The sequence below is a fragment of the Perca fluviatilis genome, chromosome 23 (assembly GCF_010015445.1).
Source record: "Perca fluviatilis chromosome 23, GENO_Pfluv_1.0, whole genome shotgun sequence".
Taxonomy (NCBI): domain Eukaryota; kingdom Metazoa; phylum Chordata; class Actinopteri; order Perciformes; family Percidae; genus Perca; species Perca fluviatilis.
The window spans coordinates 16,786,901-16,805,420 of NC_053134.1; the positions used below are offsets into that span (position 1 = coordinate 16,786,901).

General features: G+C 40.8%; 1 protein-coding gene across 9 annotated transcripts in view; it reads left to right on the forward strand.

The window, feature by feature from the left end:
• The window catches only part of cald1a (caldesmon 1a), a 60,186-nt gene that overhangs the window by 15,843 nt on the left and 25,823 nt on the right, over positions 1–18,520 (forward strand). For 8 of the 9 annotated variants that reach the window (XR_005638118.1, XR_005638117.1, XM_039791239.1 and 5 more), the window contains exon 2: positions 12,063–12,148. Coding sequence is in view for 7 of the 9 variants with exons in the window: in XM_039791239.1 (XP_039647173.1) it covers positions 12,072–12,148 (77 nt within the window). In the remaining 2 variants the exon portion in view is untranslated. Of the gene's footprint in view, positions 1–10,545; positions 10,685–12,062; positions 12,149–18,520 lie in introns of those variants that run through there. The other variant, XM_039791236.1, reaches the window with a different exon arrangement.

An 18,520-nucleotide genomic window follows, 5' to 3' on the forward strand; every position in this document is an offset into this window, starting at 1 on the left:
TGGTTTGTTTTATACTATTATGTGGTTTTCATACAGTCTTGGCCCTTGATAGCATGCATGTTCTGACATCACATTTGGTCCTGAGTGACAAAAAGATGAATGGTTTGACTATAAATGTTCTTGTGGACTTACACAACAGACTGTTAACATTGCATGTCAAGTGCAGGGGTGCATATTTATTCTGATTATTTGACATTCAGGATACTTGCACCAGAATACCTGTTGCATTTTGCAAGGAGGTGCTTACATAAGAGGGCTGCAGTGCTGAAAACTAAAACAGCCTGGATCCTGAGGTAACAGGATAGGAAAGAGCCGGAATATATATATAACAAAAAAGTAATGTCTAAAAGGAGATATTTCAGTAGTTCATTAAATTCAACTCAATCAAAATTATCATGATGCTAGTGGAACTCTTGTACCATCAATCATCAGATTATTTCACTTCAGGGAGATGCAGCTACAGATAATTAGCTTGGTTTAACATAAAGACTGGTAGCAGCAATAAACAGTAACGCTAACCTGTCTAAAACCATAGGGTTTGTACAAATTAAGCAAACAAATTAAGCTAGGTGATTTCTTTTACTTTCTGACCCTTTTTTCGCCCTGCTTCCAGTCTTTAAGCTAACCTGCTTTAGCTTCATACAGTAGCATACATATATGAGAGTGGTATCAATGTTGTCATCTAACTCACTGCTAGAAGGGTATTTCTAAATATGGCTAACTTTTCCTTTGATTGTAAAAAGATATATATATTTTTTTTCGTTCTCAGTCACCAAGCATAGCTTAAACTGTTACAGGAAATATACGTTTATACATTCAAGTTTTTGTACTGATTAAGCAATCACACAGAGCCAGGCTAGCTGTTTTCAATTTTTGTGCTATCTAAGCTAAGTGCCTGCTAGCTGGAGCTTCATATTCTGTGTACAAGAATGAGACCAGTATCAATCTTGTCATCTAACATTCATCAAGAAAGTAGATAAACATATTTCCCAAATTGTCGAACTATTCCTTTAAGATTGAATACAAAAGTTTAGTGACTTGTTAAGTTGGTTATGTAAAAAAGCTAAAATCAAGTAGGCCTACAAGTCCCTTTATTTATTGTTTTCTGCTGAGTGTAGGCTTCCCCCCCCCCATCTCCCAGCAGTTTTCCTCCATTGCTGGCGGTTCACACACGCTCCAAAAATGTCCCTGATAATTTGATAAATTTCTTGCAAAATGACATATCCACATATTTTTTGCAGCGCGGCAGTGGCAGGAGAATGTCAGAGCCGCTTCATATAGCGAGGGTTGGGGGGGGAGATAAACAAACCGTTTCTAACTTAGGCAGAGGACTGTGGCGTTTGAGACGGCTGCTTTTTCACCAAGAGGAATGTTCCCTTCCAGGGGGCTCTGATTCAAAGTGCACTGCTGAGACTCCGGTATAGAGCTCATATGTGAAAGTGAAGAAAGCTTTTGTGTGTGTTTAAAAATGAAATGTCAGCGTAGTGAAAGGATCGGTGTGCCTCTCTTTCATGATTCTTGAGTCGTGCAGGTGTGTGTGTTTGTGTGTGTGTGTCTGCCCAACAGTGTTCGCTGAGATGTCACGACAGGTCCAACATCACCATCAGTCATGCTGTTTTGAGAGGGAGCCAACTCTGCGGCCACTGTGTAGTGAGTGTGAGAGCTCTATCTTGCTGTGCACACAGCATGCAAAGGAACCTCCCCCCCCCTTTTTTTTTCCTTCTTTTTCCCAGTTTGGTTACGGGAAAAGGCAGCATTTTTTCTTTCCATATTTGGTCATGTGGAGCACAGCCAGGGAGCAGTAGCCTTTTGATGCCGTACAAACATCCCTATTTTGTGTGGGATTTGTACTTTTTGGAATGCTTTTTCTCCCTATTCTGTCTGATTGTGGGTGTAGCATCTAAAAGTGCACTTTAAAAGGGGCACAAGCCTTTTAAAAGTCAAAGACTGGAGAGGAATTGTACTGGCTCTTGCTGCTGTTTCACAAATAAGTTGCCTTTTTACAGTATTATTTATGATTTGGGCAGCAAGAATCCAACTTCTAATACAAATGTCCCTCTTAAAACCAACATTTAAAAGTCGGAACAATGTTTTATAACCATTCTTTTTCAGCCAACTGCTACATGAACTCCTCTTGGGCAGTTATTTAATTTGGTAAATTGGATCAGCAGCTGACAAATAGGAATTTATCATCTCATTTCAGTGGTTAACTTTAAAGGGCTTCAAGTTAACTTTTAGCTGAAGCTGGATTTAGTTAGATTTCCTCAAAATGAGAATACAGATGGTGTGTTTTAAGTTTAAATAGACTAGCTGTGTGCTAAAACCTGCTCTTCAAAAGCTGTGACATTCAGATGATGGATATGGCATGTTGGGGAAATGTTTTTATTGCAATTTAAGTGTGACTTAGTTCAGGCGTGAGGTTTAAAGACATAAACACACACACTCAACCTGAAGGGGAACTGTGGCTGGTGAAGTGCAGGCGTTTTCTGCTGTCTATCCACAGAAGTGAAAGGTATACCTTGAGATCTCATGCGGCCTAAAGTGTGATGAGCGGAACAAAACTCCCATCCCTGTGTGGGACCGTGAGAGGAGAAAATATTAAAAGAACAGTGAGTCATAGTCTAAATATATTCGATGGATGCTCAAAGTTTAGTGAGGTTATCTGGCTGACAGTGGAAAATAAAACACACGATTGAAGAATGCTACATAGAGAGTAATTTGTTTTAATCAGGGCAACTTGAGTTTAGAAAGTATCCAACTACGGCTTCCTTTCCAAAAGAGATTTGGCAGTTTGAAAGATAATTGAAACAAATGCTATTTATCGTCATGAGGCTATCACAACATGCTGTTTGAGAAAATAAGCCGATGATGATGGTTAGAGCTGAGTCGGACAGTACTTTAAAAAATAATTACAGTTTTTAGTGTCTTACGTTTTGTAGTTTTGGTCATCTTTTTTATTGGCTGTGATAAGTAATTACTAAGATCTGGAAACATGGAGTCATCACTACAAAACCGGCTAATAAACACAAGCGATCTGACGATCAGACTAGTTGTAAACATACCAAGAGTCAAGCCAGATTATCTAAACCATTTAATATTGGATTCAAAACTGAAAGCTTGGTCAATATGTTGCTAAGAAACTCTCATTGCACAGGAAAACTGTATGTGCACAATTATGGTAAGTACAATGGGTCAAAGTTCAACCAGGAAGTTGGTCTTTAAATGTACCTTTTGAAAGAAGAAACACTTTCCCAGAACTCTGCATTTAACTGTGCAATCTTATTCCAATAACTGATTGTCAAAAAAATAAAATAAAAGTCCAAGTTATCCTAATTTATTTTCTCATGTTCAGCCTTGGGTCCTACATGAGCACAACATTTTTTTGCTAACTAACTTTTTGAACTGTTTCGGTTATTTCATGATATAGTTGTGTTTTTGTCTTGGCTTTTCACACTGCTTTGTAGAGGGCGGGACTCGGCTAGATACAGGTGATGTCACGTATTGTGCACCTATCAGATTTTGCAACATTTTAATCAACATCTGTTGACAGCTGTGGGGCTGATCTGAAGCAGATTCGCTTAATTTTTTTAAGTGTTTGACTAAAATATGAACTGAGTAAGTGAGAATTTTTTTTTCTCTACTTTCATTGTTGCTTTTTTAGTCATGAATTAATAAACTCAGTGGTTGATTCATTCCAGCAGTGCTTAGTGTAATCTGCTACCACCCTGTAAACAATAATGCATCCAAGGTATTCCATTGAGATGTGTGTGTGCGTGCGTGCGTGCGCATGCGTGTGTGTGCGTGCGCGCCTTAGTCAGTCTGTCTCAGTGTGTATGATTCACAGGGCACAGAGAGGTGTTATGGAATGTGAACCATTGTCTGGGAATGCAGGAGTCTCCTTTTTCTTCACCAAATGGAAACTTAACATCTTTAACCTTCAGGTCTTTTCCCCACACTGATGTGAAATGTCCCCTTGCTGGTTCGTCTTCTATCAGAAAGCTAAAGTCAGCCCAAAGGAGATTGCAGGGTGATTTGAGGGAGGATTGTGTCTGATCGCCACATCTAAAGTCACTAATGACATTGCATCTGTGGCATTCAGGGACTGTAGCCCATTTCTTGCCCCAACCCCCAAAACCGTCAGCACGTTATTCCACCACATTTCACTTGCCACAGTGGCATTATCTTCTTAGGTTTGCCTATGAAAACCGTCTGCTCATGCTCAGTGACTTTTTTCCTCATTTGAGCCGAAGCCACACTTTTCAAAAATTTGTTTTGGAGGACATAGAGTGTGAGTGGAAAGCAGATGGTATTGAGATTAAGCATGGGTCTGATGCAGTTGGCCACCTCATTATGTTGCCTAGAATATATAGTCGCAGCTGAAGACCTCAGCTTTGACAACAGAAGCTGTTGTGGTTGATATTCACACTGTGGCATGAAATGCAGACACAGAAAAATACATAAAGAAGCTTTGGCTGCTTGGACATGAGTAAATCCTATGAAATTAAACCAATTACTAAACTGAATTCATAGCCAACCAACCCTGAATCTCCTCATATTGTAGCTGAACAGCTGTTGGCTAAGCTGCTGAATTGTGGTCCAAGAGGAGATAGAAACAGTGAGAAAAGGGTGAGAGTAAAAGAAAAGAAAACTGCATGAGCAAACACAGTACAGGTAATCAATAATGGATTTTGGATGGATTTTTAAGATTATCTTTTGGGCATTTTCAGGTCTTTACTTGACAGGGCAGCTGAAGACACAAAAGGGGAGAGAGAGGGGGAATGACATGCAGCAAAGGGCCGCAGATCAGAATCAAACCTGGGCCCACTGCATCGAGGAGTAAACCTCTATATATGGGCACCCGCTCTACCAACAGAGCTATCCGGGCGCCCATTGTTAAGAACTATTGAAATTTGGCTATAGACATACAGTATGTGCAGAGTGGGACATTTTAAAGTAACAACACTTTTAACACTAACAGCTAATATAACAGTACATTTGAAACTGTAAACTGGAAATTAAATTAGTATCAAATAGTATCAGCAACTACAAACAACATATACTGAATAAGTGAAAAATAGAAACAGTCTATAAAACCTGATAATATATTAAACTTTAAAAAAGAAATGCTGCCTTTAATTCACTGCACACAAATCTTTGGCATTTCTGTACTGCAGTTTTTGTTACCTACATACTAGCGGTGTTAACTTTTTTACATCACAAATCAGAACTAACACAATCTGCAATCTGAACACATTTGTTCAAATCAATTTAAATATGACCCAATGTAGCCTAAATCTAAACTATGTTGCTTCCGTTCATTCACAGGGCCTTGGCTGCCTCACTTGAGTGACAAGCAAATTTAACACGCTAACATGATAAGCTAATGTTACCGCAAGGCCTTTTACAAAGTCAGAAAACAGCTTTATGTTTATCCACGATTTTTCCATCTGTGGTGTAAAATCTAAAATGCATCCTCATGTTACTTTGATTGTTTGGTGTCATTATTATTCGCTCAGTCTTGCGCTAGCAAAAAGAACAACAATAGTCTGGTTTACTGCAGTGGTTCAAATGGACATCCTGCTGGATTACAGCCTCTTGTGCTTATGCAAACAAAAGGTCATTACAGAAACAATATTTAATAATTTCCCAAGTTCAAACAGCAATTTAAATTTCAGATGTGAAGTGACAGTCCTATTATCTAACAATACACAGTAGCAGTTAATATTATCGCCGCACCAATGTATCATTCAGGCTCTAAAAGGCAGGCAGAGAAAGATGAAGCTGAGGGAGGAACGAGCGGAGATGGAAATAAAGAGAAATTCTTGGCCTCGGTGCGCCAAAAACCTCCAGTGAATTTATGAATGCTCATCCACAGCTGCTCTGCATCCTGGATCTGTAAACGTGTTAATGCTGCCGAGGCCTGGGCGTGTGAGAGGAGACACATAGTGCAGAGAACCACAACCACAAGGCCAGCTTTCCATACACAGCACTGGAGGTGGTGATGGATATCACACATGTACATACGTTTACTGTACCATAAACGCACACATACTGCACTTGCAGTGTCCATACGTATTTTCTGTATCACACTTGTAAAAAACATACATTCTCACACTCATCTAAAGTGGAAACAAAATAAAAAGCATGCGTTTATTCATATGCACCGCCTCTGCACGCATTTACATAAATACACACAAAACACATTTATAAATGTAAATCCTGTTTGTTAAATACTGTTTATAGTGATGCACACACAGGCTGAACATATTTTAACAGACTAATCTCAGGAGACTCCTTACCCCGGCAGAAAACATTAGCTTTACCCAACTCAAACTGTCCCCAGAGCCTCAGCCAAAACAGCTGTTTGTGTGCAATACCTACAGGCATGCAGTATCTCTCTCACTGTATTTCTCTCTCCCTCCCTGTTTTACTGCAGAAGCGTTATCTGTGTGATAAAACGATCATAAAATGATCATTCTTACTTTGCCCAAAATACTTGGATACCAAATACTAGAGACCAATATATCTTAGCTTTTGACTAAACCAATATACTTCAGTTTCTCTCTTTAAGTAGAAGTGTGTTCATATCCTGTCAAGTTAGCATCCAGTACCCCCATAAACAGAAAATTCACAGTAGGTTGTCCTATAGCTAACAGTACATGCAAATGGGGGCATGCTTGCTGCCATAGTGCTCTTGAGCAAGGCACCACTAGTGGTGCTATGGAGCAAAATTGAGCAATACAGCAGCAAAAGCCAGGGCTGAATACTACTAGCTAGCCAATGTAAATGCAAAACAATCAGCTTTGTTTTAAATGTTTTATGAGGCAGGAAATTCGTGAAACACTGAGTGTAAACATAACTTATTTTGTTTCCAAGAAAACTCCACAAAGCAGCTTTAAGCTAGTTGACTATTAGCAGAGACAGAGAAAGAGGGTGTGTGGCAGTAATTTCTGTTGCGAAAGAGAGGTGAATCATATGTCAAGCAAGTCTGGCAGACCCATGACAGTATTTGAAGAGAGGCTGTCACAATAAAAGGCTCAAATTTGTCAGAATGTGGAGACAATTGTATTTTTGTCTTCTTCAACTTTTGACTGAAGCCCTACATTTTTAGTCTGGCTGACTAAATATTGATAGGTGAAGACTGCTGATGTCAAAATACTGAAATCCTGCTGCTCTCTTTTCACAGTTAAGGGGCCGTATCATCCACAATATCCCATGATATGTAGCCTATTCGTTATCTAAACAATATTTGACATTATTTTTTATATAATCGGTTATCATTTTACAATAGTCCGAGCATATTTCACTGTAGCATTTGGATCTCGTGTGTCATGTAGTCTCCAAGGTAGTTCATATTACTTCTGAAAAACCAAATGGCATGCGACTGGTGAAAGAGTGAAAGTGGTTGATGAGTTCTTCAACATACCAACAACTGTCGCAGGTGGACAAAATATTTCCTTCCATTGATGCAGTGACTAGAAAGGCCAGGCTTTGTGCCTGTGTTGCCTTCACATTCCAGATTACTGGAATACCTCTCTTCACCTGGACACCTGCACAGCTGTGACTCCATATCTGCTAGACATATAAATCCTCCTCTCCTCTCCTCTCCTCTCCTCTCCTCTCCTCTCCTCTCCTCTCCTCTCCTCTCCCCTGGTTGACATTAAACCTTCCATATATTAGCATGTTAGCATTGTTATGTTAGCTTTATGACATTAGCATTTAGCTTACAGGCAAAGCCTACAGAGCTGCTAGCATAGATGTGTAGACTCTTAGACTTGTTCTGTTAACAATCATCAACAACTAGCTTACTTGTGGGATCATGTTGCTCGTCAATAGAGGATCCATGTAAAATTGTTTTTATTATTTAGGTGTCATGTTCCAACATGTGTGAGTCTAGCATGTATATAAAAAAATTACTGTCATAAAGACCTAAAACTGTATGTGATTTGCAGAGGTGTGGACTCGAGTCACATGACTTGGACTCGAGTCACAAAGTTGATGACTTTAGACTACTCGAGAATTTCAGGAAAGACTTGCAACTCGACTTGGACTTCAACACAAATGACTTGTGACTTCACTTGGACTTGAGCCTTTTGACTTGAAAATACTTGATACCTTTCCCCAAAAATTTGGAAAGGCCTTCATTTGTGTAAATTTAATTTATTATTACTCTGTTGTTTAGATTTGGTGAATATTGCATTATGACTTGTTTAGGACTAAAAACACAAAGTTTAGGACTTTGGACTTGACTCGGGACTTGGCTTGGGACTGGCTTGTCTTGACTTGGGACTTTGGTGCAAAGACTTGAGACTTGCAAAACAGTGACTTGGTTTTGACTAAGCCGTGTAATCACCAGCTGCAACGAGTCATCATTCCTTTATTTGCCAACCTCACAGCTGGCAAGCACATAACGAGCGCTGAGCTAGTTTTGACTTGTTTATCTTCAGATTGATTCCCTTTATTCAAAAACCAAAACAGTCACTGCACACAAAAAAGTTCCGAAGGAGGAGTTGTCTGTAACTGGCATGTGAATGAGTAATTTGGAGGCTCTTTCAAGTCCCCCTCTGCTAAAATCAGAGGTTAAATAGGAGCATTCCTTACATAGCTCCATAGCCATAATGTGGAGATTAATGTGTTTGTCCAAAGGCTGTGAGGGGATAGTTGCTCTGAGTATCACAGTAAGAAATCTGACCAAAAGGCTGCAGTCTTCTCTTCTCACAGAATGCTTAACCAGCATTAGGAACATTTCACCAAAGCCAAAAATAGATGTGCTGCTGGCCCATACTTATTCTTCAGCTACTTTCAGACTGTTGCTTGATCTACTTTGTGCCTCATTTGGCCAATAGGGGCCCATTGTTTTGGTGCTTTTAACTCAAGACTTCTTGAGAAGATAGAGGCATTATAAGGTGCTGTAATCCTGTAGTGGCTGTCAGCATAATACCAACTTGGCTTTTAAGACTTTTTAAGAGACTGGCACTTACACACTGGGTTCTGTGCCAGGGTCTGGCAGTCTCGACAGGTAGTAATTTGACTGGTAAATGTGTCATTATAGCCATTGTAGAAGGTTGGTGCAGACAGGGAAAAAGAAAGACAGAATAAGAAGGGAGGATGTGATGGATGGATGGATGATGCAGGTTTTAGTGATAAATGGTTGAAAAAAAAGTACAGATGCAGCGACAGGAAGGAACAAGAGGTTTTACAGCGGACAGGCTACGATAGGCTGTTATAAAAAGTCTGAAAATGTCACAAACTTGTTACTGTAGGTTGCTCAACTTGGAATGCTGTCTTTTTCTCGTTCTGCCTCTGTTAGCTTTTGCAAAGTGTGGGTGGTCCCTCCAGTGATATACACAACAGTTACATTTCTATGTCTTACTGAGGGCCTTGTCTGCAAGCCACAGGCTTCCTCTTCTGTTCTGCGCCTTGTGCTCTCCCATGTGGAGATGAGACAATGTGACTGTGCTGCATTCAGTCAGCAGCCCTATTCTTACATCATATATCAGCTTGAAAAAAATATAATTATCTCAGGTTTATTATTCATGTAAAATCTTGCATGGTCCACTTTGTAATCATTTTGTTGACAAACCTACTTTTATTCTAATTTACATTGTAAATGTCATGCTTTTAAATGGTCTCTAACTCATTTATGTACAAAACTGAACACCGAATGAAAAACGCGGTCTTCTCAGCTGCATAAATCACGCATTATTTGCAACAATAACTTCAAGTTTATATGCTGTCGTGCTTGTGTTACTAATACAATCTCCCTTGGCGTCGCTGGTTCTAGGAAGTATGTGATTAGACTGGTGATGTTTGGAGGCCTTGTCGGTTTTAGTTATTGCTCTCATTTCGTCTTAATTACGGTTGTATGAATAACCCCACATCCAAGTGCCAATTGCCCCCCTCCTCCTCGTTTCACAAATGACACTAAGAGTGAATCTAAACATAGAGAGTGAATTTTTGCGGTATTTAAAATATCTCTTCCGAGTCACAGAAGCATTTAATAGCGGGGAGTCAAGGCTGTGTTTACTGTACAGGCTCACATGGGGGGAGGAGACTGGGGGAGAAGATGGAGTGGGGAGGGTGAGGGTTAGAAGGGTCCCTTAGAGTCATGGTTTCTTTTAGCACTTCTCGCCTGTCTGTGTGTTTCCTGTACATCTGTGCATGCTCATTAGTACGCTTAGTGTGAATGCATGCACCCAAACACTGTAATGTTGCACCTACGTACATGCTTGTGTGCATGCACTCTCGTATACAGATGTCAATGTGTAAAGAGGCTCTCTTTGACCCCTCCTGTATGCAACTGCAGATAAAAGAAACAAACATGCTTATAACACACAGGAAGCTGGGCTCAAGAGCTAAATCACGTCCTAGAGCAGAGTTTAGCCAAGCTCCGACATGTAGGTAAACAACACAGGAAAAGTTAACAGTAGAGATAGAGAGGGAGGGAGGGAGGGAGGGAGTGAGGGGGTAAGGCTGAGGGAAAGAAGGAAGGAGGTCACTAAGGGATGGAGGGAGGGACAACTAGCAGAAAGGGGAAGGGAACAGGCATTTGCCTTTTTTGTCAGCTGAGCCCAGGCTGTTGCAGATTATTACTTGTTGTTGCATTGTATCTCTGTTTGGAGAGAGCATTGTGAAAAGCTGGTATGGTGTGAAGAAAAACACATTGTTTGAAGGCTAATTCAAGGTATGACAGTCAAAATTCTTTTTTTGTTTCTCCAAATTGTCCTACTGCACTTTAAAGCATCTTATTTTCTGCCACAGTCACTTTCCTACTCATTTTGTTTCACCACGAAGGATAAAGTGTTTTCAGTGTGACTATATTCAGTGCTGCCTTTTTATCCCGCGAACTGCCATGCACCTTTATCATTCTTGTGCTCAGCTAGGGTCTGTTTACTTTGCTCCAGTGTATTGAAGATGTTGCTGGGGGATTAGCTGGGATCGTAGATGTATGATGGAGGCTCAGCAGCTCCTGGGTGGTCTCGGTCCTCACTGCACATCCAGTCACGTACCCTAGCGGCATATTTTTAGTGAGAGTTGCTCTTAACTGACTGAGTTAACATCCTGTGTTGGCTTCTCCCTCCTCTGTCTTTGTATCTCTGCTCTTCTTTGTCTGCCTCACCTCTCGGTGAAGTTTTGGGGCATAGGTTTCAGCCAGGCAGTTGTCACCTAAGGCTGAGGCTTTTAAACACAAAGATGTGGCTACACACTTTTGACATGTGGTGTCAAGAGGGATTGTACTTCAAGTTGATTGATTTGGCGTCAGCTGTGATTATAATAAGTGTAATAGCGGTTAAATACCATAGCAAACACTTAGCTACTCGTCTATTCTTGTTCCTTGCAAAAATTAAAATATGCTGATGAAAACATCCTCAAAATGACCGTTTTGATGAGCGATTGCTGTTAGCGCGAACTCTGGAGAGAAATGCATTGTGCTTCCTGTGGCTGCTTCACAATAAAAGCCACCCCCTGTTTCACATCTTAAATGCTTTTAATCTAAAGCAGCTGCAGTAGCATGTTCCGTTTGCATTACCAATAACATATACAGCTGTGACACGGCTGTAACAGTAACTCTGGATTACAATGCTGCCTCGTTTCTTGTGAATCCCCTGTGCGTGTAAAGGCAATTTGAATCAAATAAAAAAATAGGGTTGAATTTAATGAAAATCTTAAGGATTCTGACTACTTTAAACAAAGTACTTTGATAACCAGAAAACTAAGGCTTTGTTTGACTGGTTTTATTTGATTTTATTAGGATCCCCATTAGCTGATGCAGAACATCAGCTCCTCTTCCTGGGGTCAACACAAAACATAAAACATTACAACAGATAAGACGTTTTCAGACAAAAACAGCCACATGATATAAAAATAAGAACAGTATAACTAGCATTATTCTTTCTTTCAAACATAACTATACATATTTCTCTTCATATACTCTTGAACGTGAACATGAATGTCTGCCCTCTCAGGATATCTAAATGAATGCGTTTTTGTCTTTCTTTCCTCTCTTCCTTCCTGAAATTAAGTAAAAGAACATGTCTGTGTTTGGCGATGTCATCCCTCAGGGCACAATCATGGAGGAAATGGACTTTGAGCGGCGCCGGGAGCTGAGGAGGCAGAAGCGGGAGGAGATGCGCCTGGAGGCTGAACGGTAAGACCCATTTGATTCTCTGTCATTCACGTCTGCAGATTAATACTCCAGGATTTTCCTACTAATTCTCTTGCTAATCAGAAAGTGTTTAAAAAGTCCTCAACAATGGATTTATTTGAAGTTGCAGCCAGCCACAGAACTTGTCGTCACTGAAGATCTTACTACTTTGGTTGTGTGAAGCTGAGGGAGCAGCCTGGGTTGTGTAATGAGGCTCTGGTTGTCAATGCACAGTGCGCCTCCTCTGATGTTCTTGCCAAGTTGGAGCAGGAGGGAGCCAGCTTTAATGGCTTAGACCCTCCTCTTGGTCTTTTAAAACATCGCTCAGCAAATATTGGCTTCCCCCAACCCAGGCTAGAAAGAAAAAAAAGGTTGATAAGAAATCTGATAAGCAATGAGATGACCTTTAAGTGGGGATGTTCAATCCCGCCCTCCCTCCCTCTTTCCAATTTTCTCTCCCAGATACCGCAGCCTTGTGAACTCCCTTTGATTCAATGGAAGAAATTGATTAAGCTAAAGTTCATTTCAACAAATTGATTGAGTGTTAACATGCCAAGTGTAGTAATCAAAACTAGTAAAAAGGGACTTTTTTGTGAGAGCTTGATACAGTGTGCCAAGGAAGCATTTGATATAGCCTTTTCACAAATGTCTCTTCATCTGTGCTACAGCCCTTCCAATTAAGGATGAGGTTGATGTGGATGCAGATACTGGCCAAGGTCACTAGCCTGTTTGATGGATCTGTGGGAAGAGTTTTGTTCGAGCCTGTTACTCCATCACTGATGAAAAACAAGCTGACATAGGTCTGACCACTGCTGAATGCATAGATGTTTCTGACTGATAATTTTTCTATGACACAAAGAATATGTGAGCAGCGTTTACCTTAGTAATGAAGAAGGTCTTTTGCTCAAGGTAAATACCATTTCTTGTATAAAGGAAATTCTGCAAAACCGTGCACACCATCCACAATAGTGAAGGAGATATACTAGGTAATAAAATTCAGGGTTAAGTCATTCATTGAAAATAAAGTGTCTGCCAGCTTGTGTGTGCTGTATGGATGGTGCCAAGTTTATTTCCACAGGGGTATGCCATGGAGGCCAACAAGGGTCTTTTTACTCTTCTACTTATTTATTCTGGGTAGTGAATAAAGGCGACCGATAAATCTACGTGACCAATATTATCGCTCAAGTAGCTTATCAGAGATATATGCTATCAGCATAAATATCAGCCGATAAGTAACAAAAAATTGCAGTACAGAAATGCCAGATATACTCAACTGTGCTTGTGGTAGTAAACAGTGTTGCCAGTGCATAGTAGTACGTATCTTGGTCACAATTCTTTAAAGTTGCATTAATTGATTGTTTTGGCCACTTGGGGGCCATGGAACAAGCTAAAAAACAAGGACATACAATATTATCACCTTATAAAGTCACCTTGTCATTCATTTGGAGTCATGTTTCTGGCGACCTGGCAAATGTAAGCAGGGCTCAATGCTAACTTTTTAAAGTGGTTGCCGGCTTGGCAACCAGGCATCAGCTTTTGGTTGCCGAAATTGATAATACGGTTGCCATGTTTTAAACTGCCTATATTTGGAGCAATTCATTTCTTATGTAACTATACCACATATTTTAATAATGAAACAAGGAGATAATGGCTTGCAATATAATTTGCCATCCCTTTTGGGTTTAGGTCTTTTAGCTCATAGCTTTAGCAGCAGGCAGTTGTATGTCCCGCTGTTAGAATCCTCTGCAGTTAAATACAGTCAAACATTTACACCGTTTAGCTGTCAGCATTTTAACCATGTTGAATCCAGTTACTACTGTTGCTAACGGTAAGCTATAAGTTATCTGCTGACAAGTGTAATGTATTATTAGTGTTAACTAGCGTGACATGCAGCGATGTTTCTGTTGCCTGTAACGTCTGTTTCAGAGCATCAGAGAGCAGCGCAGACATTTAAGTGGCACCGTAATGAGGCACCAAAATCCGCGTTGCTATTCTGTCCGGTAGATACCGTGCCATATTAGCACCGGATTTTAACATGCGCCTTAACGTGAACAGAAAATTGCATTGCCTGTATGTTTTCACGGCAAACGCGCATATGTGGAAAGCGGTTGCACAACAGCTGAAATGTTGTGTTGCGCACAAACGTAGTGTTTAAACTTTACTTTATATTTTTGGAGACATCCAAAAATATTGACTTCTTTTGAAATAAGATTTTTATATAAAAAAAAAAACAAGGGCAACCAGGCAACCGTTACTGTCAAGCCCTGGTAAGGCCAACAGCCCCTCTCCTTTTAGCTCCGTTTTGGTCTCCACCAACTCCTGATTGAAATATCTGTCTCCTTAGCAGCTAAATGCAATTTTATGTTCACCAGCTAGTTGCTAACTTTGCCTGTCAGTCATTCAGAGCTGGGTAGATAGTGTAGAGTGGGTTTATCAGAGCTTTTTTGTTGAAAACAGATGCTTGCTCTAGCCAGAAACAAGGTTGATGAGAGCTTGGGGGCCCGCGAACCTAAACAATGAACTTAAAGATGCTATAATGCTTTGTTTAGTTGAGGGGAACTGCAGAGTCAGGTGATAAGTCTGAGTTTGTCACTACTTGGGACGCCTGTCATGTTACCCATTGTCATTTGATCTATTGTTACTTAAACATATTGCCTAGTGCAGCTTTAATAACCACATTTAAGGGACCCTTTAAAAAAAATATGCCAAACTTACTCATACACACATACTACTTCCATAGCGACTTTATCAAAAGCTTTTGTAACCTCGCAATAACCTCCGAATAATTTCTGTTATTTTAGGGTAAAGATCCTGTACATTTTGATTTTGTGTAACAGTTACGCAGTGTTCTCCCTCTTGGCATCTTTTTGTTTTAACTTCTTTCAGACTTTTATGCCTCATTTCCCCAGATGCACTCTAAATAGCTGATTGAAAGGAAGGTTAATGCCGTTGTTATATTTTCATTGCTTAAAACCCCCATAAACCCCCTGCTGTTAGAATTATTTATGCAGTTTTGCCGTGTTTATGTTACACAGAGAAGATGAAATTTGGCAGAAAATGTAGAGTCTAAGACAGGGGCCACCAACATGGTGCCCGCGGGCAGGTTAGCCCCCAAGGACCACATGTGTAGCCCTCAGGCCTGTTCTAAAAATGAAAATTGAATATTGATATTATCCGTTTCCCACCTTGTTAAGTCATTGTTGATAATTATTGTGAGAAATCATTAACATGATCAGTGTCTTCATATAGATGAGTATCATTAATCATTAATAATCATATATAACTAAAGGCAAACTGAGCACATTTGTTATTTCAGAAGAGTATATCAAACTGGTAGCCCTTTGTATGACTCAATACCCATGAAGTAGCTCTCAGTTTCAAAAAGGTTGGTGACCCCTGGTCTAAGACTAAGAAGAGCCTGCAGAGGGAAGAGATGAGGACTGACTGACTGAAAGAGAAATGGACCAAGAGTGAAAAAGAGTGAGTTGTAAGCGCCTTGGACATTTACATTTTCAGCTTGGCGGGAGTTTGTTCATGACTGTTTATTTGGTCCGAGCAGCAATAATTTCATCTGGCAGGCAACACGCCGCTCCTGTTTTTGATAAAAGATTACATCTCTACATTGTTTCCATTTCTGCCAATATATTGAAACAATCAATATTTACATGCCCCTCTCGGTTGGACTAGTCAAAACCACATGTTGTCTCATTGGCCTCCTTCCATTCAACCATCACTGAGCACACTGTGAGACGGCGGAGAGACGCAGAGAGAGTGTGGGGCCATATAATAACGGCTGTAGGAATGCCAAATTCCTGGCTATTATAAGTGTTTACTGGCCAGGTCTCCATGAGCGGTTTCCTACATACTGGGACAGTGAGATTGTCTGTGTGTGTGAGACAGTGTGTGTATGTGTCCCATAGTCTAGGTAAGCTGTGTACATGTGCATAGGGTGCGCGCGTGCATTCAGTTATCCATGCAGGCGTTCGCTGTAGCGTGCATGTATGTTTGGATCAGCATCAGGTGATGAAGGTTTGACAAGCTCCATTCACTTTCCTGAAGTAAGTATGTGTGTGTGTGTGTGTGTGTGTGTGTGTGTGTGTGTGTGTGAGACAGCCAAGCTTCCCTGTCTTACATCAGTCTCAGTTATAGTAAGAAAATGATTGTTGACATAGAGGTGCACAATGGGCTTCAATTCACGTCTAGTTCTATTCAGTAAAGCCACACACACACATGGTTTTCTACTCTGCCGAGGTTTCTCACACTCTCTTATCCTCTTTAGTTGACCCGCTCACCAGTGCTATAGTACATTTATGTTCAATGAAACACACAGGAATGTCTCGACTGCATCTTTTTTTTTTTTTTTTTTGTCTTTTCCCATAGAGAGCACATGGATGTGGAATTTCCCCAGTTAATCAGTGACCAAAGGGTGTCTGCTTCAGCTAGAAATAGTCTTCTTTTGTAACAGTGATAGTACCCATAGTTTACCAAAAAAAGCTGTTGTTACTCACTGCTAAAATGCAGCTGGAGCAGTTCATTGTCCTCAACAGAATATTTACACATATTGCACGGCCGCTATGGTGATTCATCACTGTTGTATGTTGGACAGTTAAAGGAATAGGTAAAGGAAGAACTTGTGAAATGCTCTAATTCGGCTGTCTTGCTGAGAGTTAGATAAGAAGATGAATGGTCTTAACCCTCAGTAAAACCCCAACTTGCACATAGTCGTTTTTACACTTTTGGTGTGGTTTAAGTCCTCCTCCATCACCTAGTCTTTCTGCTAAGCTAAGCTAACCGTCTCTTGACTGTGGCTTCATATTTATTGCACAGACAGAGTGGTATCAATCTTCTCATTCTCAGCTCTCTGCAAGTTTCCTTAAATGACCAAATATTCCTTTTAATGTAATTTATGTAGAACTTTGCTAAATATACAATGTTGATGATTTCTTCTTTGATGTCCTTTTTCAAAAGGTCAGTCTATTTCTCTCTAGTTGCCATTTCTCCCTTTTTCTCGCCATACTCCATCTCCTCCTCTCCTTCCTTATGCATTTGCTCTATCCTCTTCTTCATCAGCTTCCTCACTCTCATCTTCTCCCTGCTTCATCTCCTCTCACCTCATCTACTTCCACTTTCATTTTCAACCCATCGTCCTCCTTATTCTTATTCTCCTCTTTCTTCTCACTCTCTCCATTCCCCTTCACTCCCAAACCACCTCCACTTTCTCTTCTTACTTTCACATCTTCCATCTTCTCATCTTCCCCTTGCTTTTTCTCTTTTCATCTTGGTCTTCCTCTTACATTTTAAAATGCATTACTTTCTCCTCTTCCCCACTCACTCAATCTCTTATTCTCCACCTTCTTCTCAGTCTCCTCTTCCTTCTCTAGCTCTAACCCCTCTTTCTCTCTCTCCACCATCCTCTTCTTCCTCCTCTTGGTTCCTTACATCTGTGCCGTGCCCTTCCCCTGAGAGACCAGGAAGGGCCGAGGAAATAACACCCATCCTCCGTGAATGAGCCATGCCAAACAATCCTCGCCCAGGGTGAATGGAGCGTTCCAAACATGACCCGGGTCCTGCGTCGTAAACCTGTTGGTTCTGTCAGGAAGAGAGAGGGAGATTCGCATAACGCAATAGAGATAGGGAGGGAAAGGTGGAGCCATGTATGTCAACTTCTAACTCACCACATCAACTTCGACAGGAGTTAAGCTATTGCTGCTGTTTTTTTTTAAGCCTAATCATACCATTTTACTCCCAAAGAGAAGTTATATTTATGTTTTATATGCATGCTATACTGCCTCGTTCATCTTTGAGTAAGAATAAATGCAGTCGAGGGGAATTCTAACATTGTGTATACTTGGAGCCAGCCCAGCAAAGCGCAGGGTGGGGAAGGGAGTCATACGGGGTACGTTGTGGTTCTTTGGGCCGGCGGTAGGAAGGGAAATAGTCCAGAGAGGCCAGCGTGGGAATGGGTCAGCATTTCTACAGCACCCACCCTCTTTCCCTCTCCCTCTCCATCCCTTCCTTTTCTCCCCTCCCCTCTGTTCACAGCAGCTTTTCTTTTCGATCTTCCTCTCTACATTTCTCCCTCCCTTTCCCTCTGTCCCTCTCCTCTTGAGGAGGGGTGAAGAAGTCTTTTCTCATGGGCTTTTACCAAATTGTTTTCACTGACATTTCTGAGATATTTCGCTGTAAAGAAAATATTTGGACATATTTCTCCCTAATAGGCCCGCGGATGGCGATGTTTTGTGTGCCGGTGCTGTCCACGCAGACAGTTACTCTGTGAACACAGAATCCTGCTTAAATCAGCATTGCTGTACTGTACCGTGCAGCAAAAAAAACAAGAAAATTAGGACTTTATGCACATGTGTAACAAGACTTTTA